At 53.5% G+C, this 16,465-nt stretch overlaps 1 protein-coding gene across 4 annotated transcripts; it reads right to left on the bottom strand.

Moving 5' to 3' along the window:
- Positions 1-224: 224 nt before the first annotated feature.
- Positions 225-15,890, bottom strand: SPIRE2 (spire type actin nucleation factor 2). Of its 4 annotated transcripts, none has more exons than XM_058155494.1 (15): positions 15,151-15,890; positions 11,160-11,197; positions 10,350-10,718; positions 8,293-8,370; positions 7,861-8,025; positions 7,475-7,561; positions 6,880-7,003; positions 6,310-6,479; positions 5,792-6,005; positions 5,249-5,382; positions 4,520-4,654; positions 4,361-4,428; positions 4,249-4,276; positions 4,023-4,138; positions 225-3,086 (listed from the first exon to the last, which is right to left on the bottom strand). In XM_058155494.1, the coding sequence occupies exons 1-15, from the start codon at positions 15,488-15,490 to the stop codon at positions 2,882-2,884; spliced, it is 2,271 nt and encodes a 756-aa protein (XP_058011477.1). In that variant the 5' UTR covers positions 15,491-15,890; the 3' UTR covers positions 225-2,881. The 4 variants fall into 4 exon arrangements, with proteins under 4 accessions (XP_058011477.1, XP_058011480.1, XP_058011476.1 ...); XM_058155497.1 differs by having other exon boundaries at positions 4,520-4,657; positions 6,310-6,398; positions 15,151-15,889; XM_058155493.1 differs by having other exon boundaries at positions 4,520-4,657; positions 15,151-15,889.
- Between the last annotated feature and the right edge of the window lie 575 nt (positions 15,891-16,465).

The following is a 16,465-nucleotide window of genomic DNA, read 5'->3' on the forward strand; positions in this document are numbered from 1 at the left end:
TGCCAGGAGAGTAAAATAAGTGGGCAGAGGGCAAAAACCGGAGCTCTACTCTAAACAGATACCAATAAGGTCTTCCGTCTGGAGTTTTAGGAAGCATTTTTATCAGCCTCAAATTCCCCCTCTGCTTGATGAGTCTTCCCTTCAGATGACTGCTGCTGAGAAGGGAAATTGTTCCTGCCTCGGGAGCAGGATTTACAGAGGAACGTTACTAGGTCTGTTTCACTTTAAATTTTATTTACACTTCTTTAAAGTACACGCTTCATATAAAACATTGGCAGAGGAGGACGAGTGCACGGAGGACTGATAAAGGGACAGGAAGCCCGCTTTGTCACAGCAAGTAGTTACTTCAAAGTAGAGTGAGTGGATCAATGTGGCACATGAAGGTCTTGTCAAATGTCAAGCAAGCAGATTGCCATAGAGGACAGGAGGAGGGGGACCCCTAGAACACCGGCTAAGTCCTGACCTTCCTCTTCTACTCTTGAAATCTCCCTCTCGGTCTTCAACCATCTTCCTGAACCTCCCTTCCACATCTGAGCTTTGCTTTCTGACCACGTTCTTAGTTCTAGGCAACTTCTTGATTATGTACTCTTTAGGTACACTGCACACAGCCACTGTTGGTTATATGCAAGTTATTTGTGCATCCACCTGCGCACAGGTGTGCATTTCTGGCATGAATCACCCCCATGCCATATTAGCCATGGACATGTGTGCTTTGCAAAACTCGGCATGTTGAATTATTAGATTTCTAGTCCCCCTTTTTTATATATAACGCAAGGCAGCAAACATAACTTAATACTCCTACCTCCCCTTTTCCTCACAACCCTGTGGGGTGGGCTGGGTTGAGTGACTGGCTCACAGTCACCCAGCTGACTTTCATGACTAAGACATGAAGAACTCGGATCCCTGATTCTAGGTCAGCACCTTAACGATGCCAAAATGGCTCTCAACTCAGTTGAGCCCCATGATGCTAGGCACAAAACTGGCACAAGATGGAGGCTTCTTCCAAAACAGGCTACCATGTAGGAGGGGAGCAAGGAAGGGGATGATAGCATGCAGAAACAAGTTTGGAGGCTCTTCGCAAAGGGCATTGGCGAGTCCTTTCATTTGAGAAAATAAGAGCACAGCAGACCAACCTAAGGCCTGAACATGAAGGAGAAGATCAGAGTGATATTGAGGCATTCTTCGTTGTGCTCCAAGACCATAAAAGGCTGAGGCCCTGTGGCATAGGCTTTCCTGCACCAAAGGCCCACCTTGCAAACTCAGCGGAGTTCCGGTCCAAAAAGCCCTATCAGAATTACATAAAGCTCAGAAGGAAGAGCGGGGCTCAGATCTTATTCTTGTGCAGCTGGGAAACACAAATAGGAGGGATGGAGGTTCCATAAATACTGAAGGCAGGTTTGGATAAAGTGGGCCGCCAATGAGGCAGGAGAGAGGGATTAAGAGGAAGGTGGAATAAAAACCTGGAGAAAAGGAGGGTGTCTTTCCCCATTTAGGTTGATTATGCCTCCCCCCACCCCACCAACATGCCAGTTCAGCATTTGGGATCATTACCCAATTTTTAAATTCTTCTGGCAGACTTCCTAGGGCTGGCAGGTTCCCAGAAAGAGCTACTAAGTCAGATTAACCAGGCCAGCCTGCAGCTGCCCTAAGTATGGCTACTCATTCTCCAGCAGCTGCAGAACCCCCACTTCATTCCCTGGCATGGGGCCAGAGTTACCCAAGATGCTGGGATTTGGTCTGGCAGAGATGGTGGCTCCAGCTGGAAGTTGCTCCACTCCCAGGAGGAAGGGGTCTTTGACAGAGCCCCTCCCCCCTTCCAGGCTTCTACTCTTCATTTCAAGAGTAAAAGGCAGAAACCAACTTTCTTGCAAACTCATGCAGGACACCCACAAATTGGGTTGTTAAATAAGCTGTAAAATATCCACCACAAGCTAAATCGCTACCCAAGTAGCCAGTTTAGTTTGCAGTTTACATAGCTTAGTGCAGTGTGTAAATATGGCCCTGTTTACACAGGAACCAGGATTTCTTCCTAAACAGACATGGCCAGTCCAAGCCTCCTCCACCTCCACAAAGATCCTGGCACCCTCCATGCAATTGGCTGTCCTCACTATGCCAATGGCTCTCAGTAGCTGGGAACAGTTGCTCTTTATCTCTAAATTCTTACAAAATTAGGTATTTTATTATTGGCTGTACAAGTAAGACACACTCCTGAATCTGTAGGGGGAAAATTAGAGGAAGATGTCACCCTTTTTTATAGTCTTGGCGGGAAACCCACCTCGTTCCTTAATCGAGAGAAATATGACAAGCAAGAGCCACAGAAATGACAAGGAGCAGCCAGCAGCTCCAGGAGGTGCGTTCAGCAGCAGGCACACGGCTGTCAAAGAGCCCGCTTTGCAAGAAAGCCCAAGGCCGGAAGGACATTTCCTTTGGAGACATCAGCGAGGGGTATAGAGCTTCTCCAGAGGAGGCCCTGTGGGGAAAGAAGCAGGGCTTGGCCTGGCAGGCCGCCTTCCTGCCTGCCAGCGCAGCCGGACCCCTGGTGCCCAGGCTCCCTCTGGCTGACCTCCAGGTTGGGTGGTTTCAACAAAGTTCTCGTTTGCCAATGAAGGGGGTTGACATGCTGGTCAGCTAAAGCAACTTATCAGCTGTATAAATATAGAGTATCTATAAGGGTGTGTGGTGTGTGTGTGTATATATATATATACATAAGCAGCAGGCAGATGTCCTTGGAAGATGGGGTGGGCTGGATAAGGAAGATGGGAGCCAGCAGACACCAAAGCTGCGTTTCCTCTGCCAGTGTCTTGTGGCTGCCTGGCCTTCGAAGATTGGATGCTGGAGCTGGTGCGGGGGGCAGCACGTTGAGGCGATGTCCCAGGTGCCTCTAGCTGGACGAGATGTACAGGGACTGGGTTTTGCGGCTCCTGCCCGGCTTGGTGTTGAGAATGTCCATGCTTTTGCGACTGGAGCTGACAACGTCCGTGACGAAGCCAGAGCAGTCATGGCAAACGTCCTTGAGCACTGACCCATGGGCATAGATGCAGGGGAACTCTTCCTCCACGCTGCGCCAGTGGGTGCCCTGCAGGGAGCTGGAAGGCAAAAATGGGGTGCTCTTGACTGGGGTCCTTGCTCTGGGGCAGCTATGCCTGATGCTCCCCCCGCCCCTCTGCCCCAAGGGCAGGGCAGGAGCAACCTCAGCTGACAGGCTTTGCTTGGCTCAAAGGTCCATGGCTTGTATCAGGAAGCACCCTGGGTAATCTGCTGATAAACACCCTGAGATACACGGCTTGCTTAAACCATGCCTGAATGGTTTAAGGCTGACCCATAAAGGACAATCCTTTATGGGACAGCCTTAAACTGTTTTAAGCTTTAATCTGTTTAAGTTTAAATTTGTTTAAGTTTAAGTTTAAGGCTGTCCCATGAATGTCCCGCCTGACTGTTATTCCCGCCTGAATCTTGAGCATCGTACAATTGTTAAGCTATCATCCCTGGCCCGCTGCAAAACCTTCAGCGACTTGAAGGGGTTGCAAGAGCTACACCCATAGGCCAGGAGATCTTTCACGGACTTTGGATCCCTTCCATTTCTCAACCAAATAATCTCTTATCCATGAATGAAAAAGATATGAGGAACAGATCTGCAGTTGAGGCCACATTAAACTATGGTTGGTTAGCGTCTTAATATGTTTGGGCAAATGCAGCGATCGTAGTTTGCGAACCTATCTGGCTGTGGTTCAAACCTCAGACTGCAGAGACTTGAGGCCCTCTACCTGCAAGCACCTTCCTTAACCCTATGCTGGACTGCAGCCCCCAGAATTCCCCTTCAGCTGACTTGATTGGTTTGAAGTTCTGTTGGCTGACCTCTCAACCTGTCTGGAAATTGAGTGAGCGACAGCTGCCCAAGATGACTGGACCAGAAAAGGTCTCGGTCTGCCAATCTCAGCCTCCGGACTCTTGCTGCTGATCTGCACATCCTGAACAGCATAGCAGGAAACAGAAGGGGAAGAAGAAAAAGAAGCGCCACCTACTGGAAAGTCTCCTGCCGGCGGGCTGGGGGCCCCTTGGCTCCCAGAGAGCCATGCAGCGTCTCGAAGCCCAGGGCGTAGACTGGGATGTGGGCAAGCTTCTTCGAGGGCATCTTGATCTAGAAGGGGCAAGCAGGAGGGACTCAGCGGAGGGCTGGGCTGCTCCACCCAGTTCCCCAGAAGACCTCCCCAGGGGGATTTTGCCTCGGCTGTCGGGGAAAGCCCTTACCTTCAGGCTGCAGGAGCTGCAGACAGACCTAAAAGCAACGGAGGACAGAAAAGGCTCAGCTGGGAGCCTCATTCATCCCACGGTCTCCCCAGCCGGGCGTCTGCTTACTCACCTCTTGCAGAAGAGGCAGGTCGGGGGCCAGGAGAAGAGCGTAAACTTGGTTCGGCAGCAGCAGCAGCTCTGAGCCAGAGGAGAGACAGTCAGCAACAGCTTGCCAGGGGGAGCACCCTCCCCCCCCCCACTGCAGCCCCAGGAGCCCCTCTGGCCTCACTTTCCCTTTCTTCAGGCTGGTGTAGAGCTCCTTGCTCTGAAGAAACTTCTCCATCTCTGCCTTCACCAGCACCCGGCGCACGTTGATCATTTCTTCCACCGTCAGTGCCAGGCTTTCTACCGGGTGGCTGAACTCCTGCTGTGTGGGGCAGAGTATGGGATCAGAGCTGCCCTCAGCCGGCCAGCTGCCCAGCCAGAGAGGGCAGTTCAGGTCTACAGCAGTTAGGGCTCCAGTAGAAACACCAGCCCTTACACTACATCCCCTTCCTCAGCCAGTCAGATTTCAACAGCCAGGCAATCCACGATCGTGGCTATCCACGATCTCACAAGATACAGAGAAAGGCTGGCTTCCATTTGGAAAAAAAACAAAGCACACAGATCCATGCAGAATTGGCCCCAAATAGCAAAACGTCAAATTGCCCAAAGGAAGACATTCCACAAGCTCAGGTTCTAACTCCAGAAAGACAGGTGGAATTGGAGCCATTGCGCTCACAATCCTCCCATTAAAATTTTTCCATATTACCATTACACCGCCCTGAGTCCTTCGGGAGAAGGGCGGTATAAAAATTTAATAAAATAAATAAATAAATAAATAAAATTTCCGGACTCAATCCCCTCTGGGCCGTGTTCCTGGGACAAGGACTAGGCTTGGAGCGGCCCAGCCAGCCTCACTTATCAGAGGACATGCCGCAAAGTGTGTGTGAAAACCCACACCACCGAAGATGCTTACCAGCCACAAATATTTCAAACTGGCGTCTGTGACCGGAACAGAGCTGGCCTCCAAATTCTCCTCCACAGAACTGAGGATGTCTTGTTTACGAGGACACGAACTGACCCGGGGGTGATAGCGAGCCGGAACCGAACCTGAAGGAGAACAGAAGGGAACCAGCAAGTCAGAATCTGCCCAGCAGGGAGAAGAGGCCCTCCTGCTTCCCATGAAGACACAAGGGGTGTGTAGCTGAAGCAAGAGGCAAATCAGAAAATCAATAGCAGCCACACCCAGCCAGCATTCACAAATGGAAAACTCCTTCAGCACCCGTTGCCCTCCCAGCTGCTTTGTGCAGGAGAGGAACCCATTCACACCCAAGCAGAGCTGGTAAAAAGTCTCTTCCCACCCCCCCCACCCCACCCCGACATCTTCCCAAGCTCTGTCTCTCTGGATTTGCAGTGGCCCTCAGGCAGTTGGACTTCAGCGCGTCCGCTGTGAAAGGAGGGGACACAGAGAGAATGGCATCCCAGAGTGGGGTTAGGTCACAAAAAGAGGTTCACTTGCCCATGTTTTCCATGCTGGCCCACGCAGAGGACATGGTACCTGAGCGAGGCCTCGAGTCTGACAGGCTGGGTCTTAAGTACTCCAGGTGAGGCTCACTGCCCTCACTTTCATCCCGAAAATGGGCCAAGTCTTGCTCAGAGAAAGAGCGGTCCCGCTTCAGGGGCATCGGGGGGCCCAGCTCCTGAACCGCCTCTGAGCAGGGAGAGTCTTCTTCCTGCAGAAAAGGGAACACTCGGCACTCCTGCAGAAATGCCAGCACTCAGACCCCCTCCCCAGGCACAGCCCCTGAGGTCAGAGCAGGACAGCATTTCTGCCCTCAAGGAGAAGGAACACACAAGAAAGAGGCCCTTGGGCGCATGGTGCCAATGGCCCTAGAGGGTGGCAGAGGTTGCCAGAGCAGGAGGCTTGGGGCAAAGGAAGGAGAAGAAGAGGAGGCCAACAGGACTGGACTGTGCCCGTTCCAGCCGGCCAAGGAGCTCTTCTTGCTCAGAAAGCAGGAGACAAGGCCCAGCTCTTACTTCCGAAACAAACATCTCTTCCATCTCTGCCAGCGTGGGTGCCTTCAGCAGGACCCTCGGCCTCTGGCGCTGAGGTGGGGCACCGGACTCTGAAACGGAGAGGTTGATGCAAGAGGTCGATTTCAGGTTGCTGGAGCAGGCATTCACCAGGCAGGGCAAGGAACCAAACCCTGGCAGGACAAGAGGAGAGGGCACGGTGTGGCACCAGCTATCTTCTGTGCTATCTTCATAGGAAACTCCAACCCGGCCTCCCTTCTAACAAGTGGCATTTAGAATAGCCCAGCTTTCCCCAGCCTGGCACTGGACCGTGGTGCCCATCCAAATGTCAATGTGGGTCAGAGCTACAGGGCTGAAGGATGGGACACCCAAACTCTCTTCCCTCCTGTTTCAGTCTCCAATTTTGGTGATGATGTGGAAGTGCATTCTCAGTCTGGAGCATCTTGCGATGTCTGCGGGAGTAGACTGAGATTTGGGAGTTTCCGCCAAGACCCGCAGTTTCTCTCCGGCCTTTGCAAACGGATATTCTCTAGCTTCCAGGACACCCCTCCCCCTTTTTAAGGACAGACACACCTCTCTGGTCCTGGTCCTGCAATCCCACAGGCCGCAGCTTCCGTTCCTGCTTGATCTCCTCCAAGATCTTCTCATGGAGGGTCCTCTGCTGCTGGGGCAGGGGGCGCAACCTGCGCTCTGAAGCCTGCAATAAGGTTGGGAAGCCAGAGAGCCACGTTCCACTGGTTGCTGCTCTTCCAACTCTGGAGCTGAAAGGGCACCTTAAGGCCACCAAAATAGGTCCCCAATCTGCGGCTTTCAAGAGGTTATCAAATGACGGTAAATCAAGCTAGCAAGTCTACTGGACTGCATCATTTGTAACGTTCACTTGTAGGGAAGCGGAGCAAAGCACCCTGGCCAGCTGCTGCCCTTGAGATTGCAACCAGCGCAGCTCTGGCTGGCCAGAACACCCCTTGTCCAATCCAGAATGCAGCCCCAGCATCTTTTCCCCCAAAAATCATTTCCTATTGGGCAAATGACAGTCTCAAATAAATGATGGCATTTCAGAAGTGGTAAAAGCAATTAAGGTGATTGTTAGTGCAACCCCCAAAGTCCAACTAAAGGCCCTTTCCATCCCCACCCCAGTAAAGTACAGAGAAGCCGAAGCTGGGCTGACCTGTCTCAGAGGCGGACGGGATCGTATGAAATCCAAAATGAGTTCATGGGCATCCTTCTTCACCTTGGGCGGAATGTCTCCATCCACCTGACAGAGATCCATACAGAAGGATTAGCCACAGCTGCTCCTGTTTTCCAGGAGCCTCTAGTTACCCGGGACAGGTGGCAATTTCTGCTTCTTTTCAAAGTCCCGTCCATCTTGTCTGCCTTTGAGGTGGCTTCTATAAAGTCCAGGGGGAAGAGTTGCTGACACCCCATTTTAAGTGGAACCTCCTGCTCTGCTCTAGGGCCAGACCCACATGAACCGGAAGGCCCCAGAGAGTGGCCAAGCGGCACAGGTTGCTTGGTGACCCCAGAGAGAGCGGGGACGATCCCCGTTCCTCTCACCATGACCTTGCGGAGCTTATAGTTGCGGGCTCTGATGTCCTGCATCAGCATCTCAAAAGGTGTCAGCTGATACTCTGTAGGCAAGGGGTCAAATTGTTTCTGCTGGACCTTCTTGAGCTTCACGCCGTTCCGTAGTTCTCGCATGAGCTGGACCCAGAGCCGAGCCTGCAAGTCACAAGCCAACAATGCCACCAGGGTCGGTTTCTCCCAAAAGACGCTGGGGACGCCTGCTCCGAGAAGCCAATCCTCCTTCCGAGCTTTCTCTGAGGCAAGCGGTGCTTCACCCGTGGAACAAAGCAGACCATCTCCCACGTACTGGGAAGGTCTCGCTTTGGGCAGCCCTGGGAGACTGTTCTCAAGGCCCCACCCAGAGAACTTTGTAATTAAAGCCCACCACCAACTCTCCTCTCCTTTCCCCAGCCTGCTCCGTACCCAGTCCGTGTTCTTCAGGTTGTCCAGCTCTGCTGCCGATCGGTCCCTCAGCTCCTCATCCTTCAGTTTCACCAGCATCTGCACACCCAAGAGCCAGAAGCAGCTTAGCCTTTCCCATTTCCATTGCATTCATGGCGGCATAGAACTTACGGATTGGACTGGGATGAACTGGAAAGGGCAGGGAAGGGACACCCAAAGCTTACTTTGGGCTGCTGCGGGGGAGGGGTTAAGTCCTTATTCAGCTTGGTCTTCCTCGCAAACAAGCAAGTGGGAGAAGAACCAGTTAGCATGGTGGGGGAGACGGCACAACTTCTCCAAATGGGAGCCTGTCTAGGAGCTGTAATACTCCACACAAGGGACTAGAAGCAAAGGGCAGGTCAAGAGCAGAGCAGCTCTTTTAAGAACAAGCCACAGCTATCGAAACACAGGTGGCTGTCAGCCCTCAGGATGCCCAGGTGGGAGAAGAAGGTGGCAGGTTGACTCCCGCCTTTCCTCCGTGAATAGCTTGAGTTACAGTTTGAAATTGCTTAATGTAGTTGCATCCTTGAATCTGGCCTGCTGGCCTTCCAGTTCACACACCGGTCTGGGAAAAGCCGGACAATGTACGTGTGGATGCATTCAATTTCTCACCAGGAGGTGATTGGCCGATGCTCTTCTGGAACTCCCTTCATGGTCTCCTTGCAAAGAGAGGTGGAGCCGAGGGCACCAGTGCTACACTTCCATCTCTAATGTTTATCACTCTTTCTGTGCCTCGATCTTTCTCACTTCCACTATGAGGTTTCAGAATAGAATCCCCCCCCGAGTGACTATTTCAGGAGTGGGTGTGTAGAAATGACTTCTCCATGAACTCTTTTCCACAGGAAAACAGGCGTCTCCCTGGAGAGGGTTGGGCTGGAGAGTCCCTAATTATCACCTCTCATTAGCTACTCAGGGTTTCTCCCAAGAGATGCAAAGCACAAACCCACTGAGAGAATGGCTTCCTCAGGCAGCACCCCAGCCCACCTCCATTCCAGGAGGCCTCTCTCCGTAGGAAGAGCCGAGCCTCATCTGTGTCATGGAGGCATCCTGGCAAAGAAATGTGGGGGGAGGCTGCCTCCCTTTCCCCCCTCCCGGCTCTTAGTTGCACGTGCTGTGCAGGGGGAGGACCCTGATCAGCTGCACAGTTCTGGAGGCGAGAACTGCAGGGAGACAGCAGAGACCCCTCCCCCAGCTTTCTTACAGATGGGAGGGCAGGAACCACAGGGCTGGGGGGGCTTGCCAGGATGGGGCATGTTGCTGCTCAGCTACCACAAGAAGGTGGAGTTCCTACAGCACCTGCAGAGCCTGAATGGCACATTGCCCTGGCTCAGCTAGGCAGCAGCCAGCAGAGAAGGCAGGTCAAGAGCTGCCCATCTCCCTGGCGCTTGCAGCAGACGTCCCAGGCCAAAGGATCTTAGCGGACTGAATCTGCCCATCTGGATCTAATTCTTGGGCTGTGTGTGTGGCTGTGGAGAATTCTTCCCAGCTAGGAGGAGGAGCACGGATGGGCCTTACCTCCTTTTTCTGAAATGCTCTTTCCCAAGAGGCATGGGCAGCCAGCCTCTCAGCCCTGCCCTTTGGTACCCAATTAAAGTCAGTAGTCCTCCCACCAGGCCTTGGCCAGCTCTTCTCCCTGGGGTCATTTTCACCATCTTGGTTATTTTGTCTCTGTTCCTTGCTGCTGAGAGGTCTGTACTCCATCCAGAGTCCTGTGGGACTGGGGTGGCTTAGAAATGCCGCTAAACAAGATCAATCCAATTTGCAGTTATCTGCAGAAATCAAGCAGCCCAGCACACAGGCCTCAGCCAAGCAGCTATCTGGGACACAAAAGAGCCTTTTTAACAGCTGGGCAGCTGCTGTAGAGATGCCGAGGCTCTCTCTTTCCAGGGGAGTCAGGTAACTTCTTGACAGGTGCCGAAAGAGATGCAAGGCTGCCCAGCCCCAGGGCAGCCACATATCCAGGCAGAGGCCTAATGCCCACTTGCCCCCCAAAGGCAGCACTTTAGGAATGGTCAGCAACCCAAGCAAGCCCCACTCACTTCCTTGGCATCCTGGATCTTGGCCAGAAAAGCCTTCAACTCCACTGTCTCCAGGAACAGGGCCCGGCACACCGCCTGGTAGTGAGCCTGGGCCTCCTGTGGCTGGGAGAGGCGGGCAGCGCAGAGCTGCATCACTTGGCTGAACGTGCGGACCGCACTCAGGGTCCCCTTGGCCACCGCCTCCTCCTCTTCCTCCTGCCCACTGTAGCCTTCGTCTGCAGTGCTGCTGCCATTGCCGCTGTCCTCGGACTCCCCATTGGTCATCAGGTCGATCAGCCGCTCCAGTTCGGGGCTCAGCTCACGTTCCTCATTCTCCTCCAGGCCCCAGTCGAGGGCTCGGTAGATGACAAAGCCCAGGGACTGCACCATCTGCAAATTGGCAGAAGAGGGAAAGACACGGCTTGGTTGATATCCTGTTTGCCTTGAGTGCTGATGAAATAACACTCATCCACACTTGCCCAGGGCAAACTTAAGACCTCTTCCCAGAGATCAAGGTCAGGGAGAACCTGCCAGTGTGGTGTCTTCAGAGGATGGTTGAGCTCAGCAGCAATGCCAAGTAGCTGCGCTGAGGGCAGGGTGTGCCAGGGTGCTCAGACCCTGGCAGCTTTGGGGAGAGGTGGCAAAATGGGCCATCTGATCTGCGCAAGCTGAAGTTTTCCATACTTGCCAATGCTTTCAGGGTGAAAGTGACAAGAGGGACGTTCAATAACTAGCTTTTTAAGAGACTGTCAAGTGGTTACCAGATTTATCCAGTTTCCAAGGCCTGCAAGAAGAGAAGAAGAGCTTTCCATAGGGCACTCGGCCACCTACCTGTGCTTCTGCTGCAGGTGCCAAGGTCAGTGGAAGCTCTGCAAAAGGAAGATGACACTGTTAGAAGATGCCAGTCTCAGAGAGCCCAAGAGCACCAGGCTTTGTCAACCTTAGGCAGATTTATATACCCACCTACGTATCTGAGACCATCCTAGACCTGAGAGCCAGGCCAGAAATGATATCTCTTCTTTTGGTAAAAGGGCAGAGATGGCAAATGGGTAGAGTTTACTTTGGTTGGTTAAATGGGGAATGTTTCACCCTAGGTTGGGTTTGGTGCACAGAGGCCAGCTTTGACAAAACGAGTGTGCCTGTGTGTGCAGATGAGATTAAGGCAAGTGGCATGTTGGGGTCACAAATGCAGGTGTTGCTTTGTCCACAAGTGAATAGAAAAATGCAGAAGGCCAGAATTACAAGTGGAAGAAGAAAATAAAGTACTGTGAAAAGAGTGTCTCCTTGTGTACAGGATTTCTAAAAACAGAACTTGCAAGATGCTGGTAAAAGCGACTTTCCTGGTGAATGTAAGGCCAGTCTGGAAGCCATCTTAGAACACGCATGTACACACAGCCAGTTCGAACGCCCATTTCCTGCCATTTCCCAATCAATCATCCATTTAAAGTCCCAAACGTCTCTCTAGGGAGATGGCAAGATGTCCAACAGCCCCATTTCACAGCTGTGCTTCCTCTTTGGGGACATAAAAGTGCAAAATGAACAGATGTGTTTGTGCCTACGGAGACCTCTTCCCCCTTCTCTCTCTCCAAAAGAACCCAGCTTTTCTCTCTAACTGCTGTCTCGTTTCTGGACCAGGAGACGATGAGAAATGACACTGAAAGAAGATTCTAGAGGTCACCTTCTCCAGAGAGAATTACATGAACTCTAATCAATAAAATGAAGTTTGGCAAAAAGAAAGAAAGAAAGAAAAAAGAGAATGAGGCCATTAGGAGAAAGCAAAGAACCACTTAATGCAGCAGCAGCGTAAGCAGAGCCAACTCCAGCTATTTTACCTCCCCTTCTACTGCCTGACATCACACAGAGCCAAGGCTGGGGGAGGGGGGCGCAGCGCAGTCCTTGCGACTCTTCTGCAGCAGCTTCAGCCCTGCTTCCTTCCTTCCTGCCATGGAACTCCCTACCCTAAAGCTGGCCTTTCTAGAAGCTGCTGAACTGGTGTGACATATTTGGCACCTCCAATGCAATTCCCTTTCAGTTTGTTTTCCCAGCCCTCGGATGGGGAGCAGGTGGCATCAGCAAGATCTTGCACAGCTCGTGCTCTGGAGAACCTGGGAGAAATGCCCTCCATAGGGACAGGAGTGGGGTGGCTTTTGCACGCTGGACTTTCTCTTCCCTAGTCTGATTCACATTCTTAAACTAATCCAAGTTACCCTTTGGAATGGTAACAGCATGGTTCCTGGAATCTTACCATCCATTTTACCAAAAAAGTATCTGAAGAGGAAAGCTGTACAAAATGCACATGTGCATTAAATTGGGAGAATTTGCTTTTCAAAAACGATGCAATAGGCAAAACTGAAAGAGAAGCACACATCTTTGGAGAAAATAGATACATTTTTGTGCAGATTTAAAAGAAAAAAAAACCCTCAAGCAATGAAGCAGTATTTGCAAAACTGTAAGCTGAGTGCCTTTGCCCACTGCTGCTGATGTGCTGCCTGCTTTTGATCCATGAATACCTGATATCAGGCTGGGGAGCCAGGAGCAGCCTTGCCTGGAACAGAGGCCCTTCTTTCTCTGCAGCAGCAAAAATCCCCTCTCACTGCTGCTGGTGGAACCCTCAAACTGATGCCATTTGGCTTCTCCCCACGGAGACATCCAGGCTGCCTGCAGGCAGGGAGTTCTGGGCTGGAATGAGTCAAATGTACAGCCAGGAAGCCACCAGGTTAGTGACCCTCAGCGCCAGCCTTGGCCATAACTCATCAGCTGGGCTTTGGTAGAGTGGAGAACTGGCTGGACCAGTTCTGATGACGGGCTGGGCTGCACTTCTAAGTCAATATTATCAGAAGCAGCTGCAGCTTCTCTGGTAAAGGCTCCCTACAACAAGCTGCATCCCAGACAAGGGCAGAAGCAAACAGCCGCCTAAGGAGCAAGACTGCTGGCTTCTCTGCCACCCCAGCTGTGCGCCCGTCACTGTAGTTCGCATTTGACTTTGCGCTGTTCATAAGCCATTAGAACAGAGGGACAAGCGGCAATTGTCTTTCGTGGATGTTGTTGCTTTTTAACTTCAAGACTGATACTCTGAAATAAAACCATGAAATGAAAGCATTTGCTTGGCAGCAGGGAGGCACTGAAAGGCAGATGCAGGACTGAAGACTGGCTAAACCAGCCCAAGAGGAAGGAATCCGAGGCAACTAAGCAGCAAAACTCAATTTAGCAATAGGAAGAAGAATAGGTGGCAGTCATGGAAGAGGAAAGTGGATACACGACTGAAGGAAGAGACACCTTCCTTCCTTCCTTCTTTCCTTGACTGTATGAATGGAAAACTCTGGAGTCCTGCCTTAGGTGTGGGGGTTGGACTAGAAGACCTCCATGGTCCCTTCCAGCTCTAGGATTCTACTCTATGAAAAGTCAGGCCTGTTCAGGCAACAGTCATAACTCTCCCATTCAGTTTATGCCATCAAGAGGAGGACGTAAGCCCACCTGTGCTGGTTATTCAATGGGTGACCTTCTTCTGGCATGTGAATGTAGTGGCCTGCATGCAAAGGTCCTGCTGATTGATGCTATACCACTCGAGTGGCCCTTTCTCAAAAAAGATTGCACATTTAAGGACAGGTTTTCTCCCTCCCCTCTCCTCCCCAAGTAATAAATCCTCATCTTGAAAAAGTGTTCCGGCTTTAACACTGTTTTGCAATTAAAACCCTCTGTAACATTAAGGCCCCATCAATCCCCACAGGATGTTCTCAGCAGTTCTCCCTTCCTGTCCCAAGTCCTAAGATAACATGGTGATCATGCTGTTGAGGATGTTTTCCTGCTGCCTTTCAGAGAGGCTGGAAAGACCCCATCATGGATGTGGCTGTGACACAGGCTGTCCTCACCTACTGTCTGCCTGCCCAACGATGCAGTTGTGAGCATCCAATCTTGGTCACCTCCTACTCTGGGATGCCACCCAAGACCCAGGCTTGCCACCTGCCCGCACTTTTTCCTCTGGGATTACACTGCTTCACTTCTCTGGAGCTTCTCTGGAGCAGACCCTTCTCAAGGGCAAGGCCCCTCTTGCCTTTTGGAAGCCCTCAGGACTGAGGCCACCATAAACCATCTGCTTGGTGTAATTACACACATAAGACACATGGCAAGGAGATGAAAGAGATACTTCCGACCTCTGCTCACACAATAAATAAATTACTCAAGGCAAACTAAACCCCACCCAGTTCACTGGGGCAAAGGGGCAGATAAATGTGGAGAATTGCCGAGAGAAAGAAAGAGAGGTGGTTTTCCGGAAAACCGGAAGCTCCCCCAGAGAAAGGCTCCTCGATCCGCACCGCTGGGATGTCGCATCATACAGAGCCCCGCAGGCTGCTTCCTCCTGCTGGGAAACTATCGGCACCCTGTGAGTCCTTTCAATGCTTGGGTCACCCCGACTTTCTGCCTTCCTGCAGCTGCTCCTGGAATTGCTTTGGAAAGTCTAAAGTACTCAAACTGGGACAATTTCCTAACCCATCTTGAGAATTCTGCAGGGGGGGAGCACTAAAGAGGGGCAAAAGATCTTAGATGCGCCAGACCATCCTGCGGTCGGAGCAGGATTTTAGGGTCCCTGAATTCAGGCCACCCTCTAGCTCGGGACCGCGTCAGGGACCCCGCAGGGGAGGGGGCTGATCGTGATTTCCCGCTTCGTCCAAGCCACAATTCCCCAGCGCCGGCCCCTTCAGTGTCCTTGCGTGAACGAGCCCGGACTTTCTACGGCGGCGCTGGGGTCCCCGAGGGGCTTTCCTTCCCCGGGCTCAGCGGCCTCCCCGGCGCACTATTCCCCGCGCGCCCCCTCCCTACTCACCGGCCTGGCCGAACTCGCCGCGGGCTGAGACGGCGCCGTCCTTGTGCAGGCGGAGATCGGCGGTGTCGCGGAGGCGTCCGGCCGGTCCCTTGCCGCGGCGCTGCCCTTCCTCGGCAAGCGGCGGGTCCGGTTGAAGCAACCCGCGGCAGCATTGGAAGCAGAGGGCCCACGCTTGCTCCTCGTTGACGGGCTGCTCGTAGGCCTTCAGCACCTCCTCTAGGGACAGCTCCTCCGCCGCGGCCCCCGCCGCGCCGCCCCCGCCCGCCGCGGCCCCCGGCCCGGCCCCTGCGGCGGCGGCGGCGGCGGCGGCTGCTGTTGCTGCTGCTCCGGCGCGCGCCATGACCGCGGTTCCATCAGTGGCTCCCGGCGCCGGGCTCCATCGCGGTGGCGGCGGCGGCGGCCTCGCTGCTCCTGCTGCTCTGCCTGCTGCTGCTGCCGCCGCCGGCGGACGACCTGGGGAGGAGAAGGGGAGGAGACGACAGGGGGAGGGGAGGAAGGCTGAGCCAGCCGCCTGCCGCACCGCCCGCCGGAGGGAGCCAGACCAGCTCAGGCCCAACGCCGCAGAGGCGGTCTCGGGGAGCGCGCCGGCCGCTTCGGCCGTTGCCGGACGGTCCGGAACCCAGGGCGGATGGCGAAAGAAACTGGCCGGCACCTGCAGGGTAGAGCCGCCGGGACAGAGGCAGCGCTGCTCACCGCCTGTTACCTGCCCCCGCCACTCCCATCCGGACTTACTCTGGAGTAAGCATCACAGAGGCACCTGCTTCTGAGTAAGCCTGGTTTTGGAGTGGGAGGCAACTGGAAAGCAGGCGTAGTTAGGGGAGGTGGGGAGTGAAACCACCAACATTGCCACACCCCCAAGGGCACAGCAATATCTAAGAGGGAGGGAGGAAGGCTGAGCCAGCCGCCTGCCGCACCGCCCGCCGGAGGGAGCCAGACCAGCTCAGGCCCAACGCCGCAGAGGCGGTCTCGGGGAGCGCGCCGGCCGCTTCGGCCGTTGCCGGACGGTCCGGAACCCAGGGCGGATGGCGAAAGAAACTGGCCGGCACCTGCAGGGTAGAGCCGCCGGGACAGAGGCAGCGCTGCTCACCGCCTGTTACCTGCCCCCGCCACTCCCATCCGGACTTACTCTGGAGTAAGCATCACAGAGGCACCTGCTTCTGAGTAAGCCTGGTTTTGGAGTGGGAGGCAACTGGAAAGCAGGCGTAGTTAGGGGAGGTGGGGAGTGAAACCACCAACATTGCCACACCCCCAAGGGCACAGCAATATCTAAGAGGGGAGGGGAGGAAAGCCTAATTTTCTGTCTTGGGGGTCCCAT

This window comes from Ahaetulla prasina, chromosome 12 (assembly GCF_028640845.1).
Source record: "Ahaetulla prasina isolate Xishuangbanna chromosome 12, ASM2864084v1, whole genome shotgun sequence".
In the NCBI taxonomy this organism is placed as follows: Eukaryota; Metazoa; Chordata; class Lepidosauria; order Squamata; family Colubridae; genus Ahaetulla; species Ahaetulla prasina.

Bases quoted from the DNA above. Each gene is read 5' to 3' on its own strand.
- SPIRE2 (XM_058155493.1), bottom strand. From the start codon at position 15,490: ATGGCGCGCGCCGGAGCAGCAGCAACAGCAGCCGCCGCCGCCGCCGCC. The intron at 8,371-10,349 runs GTGAGTGGGGCT...TTGGGTGTGCAG, and splicing joins AGATCCAGGATGCCAAGGAA to ATGCTGGTGAAACTGAAGGA. The intron at 5,383-5,791 runs GCAAGTGAACCT...GTTCTCCTTCAG, and splicing joins GGCCAGCATGGAAAACATGG to GTTCGGTTCCGGCTCGCTAT.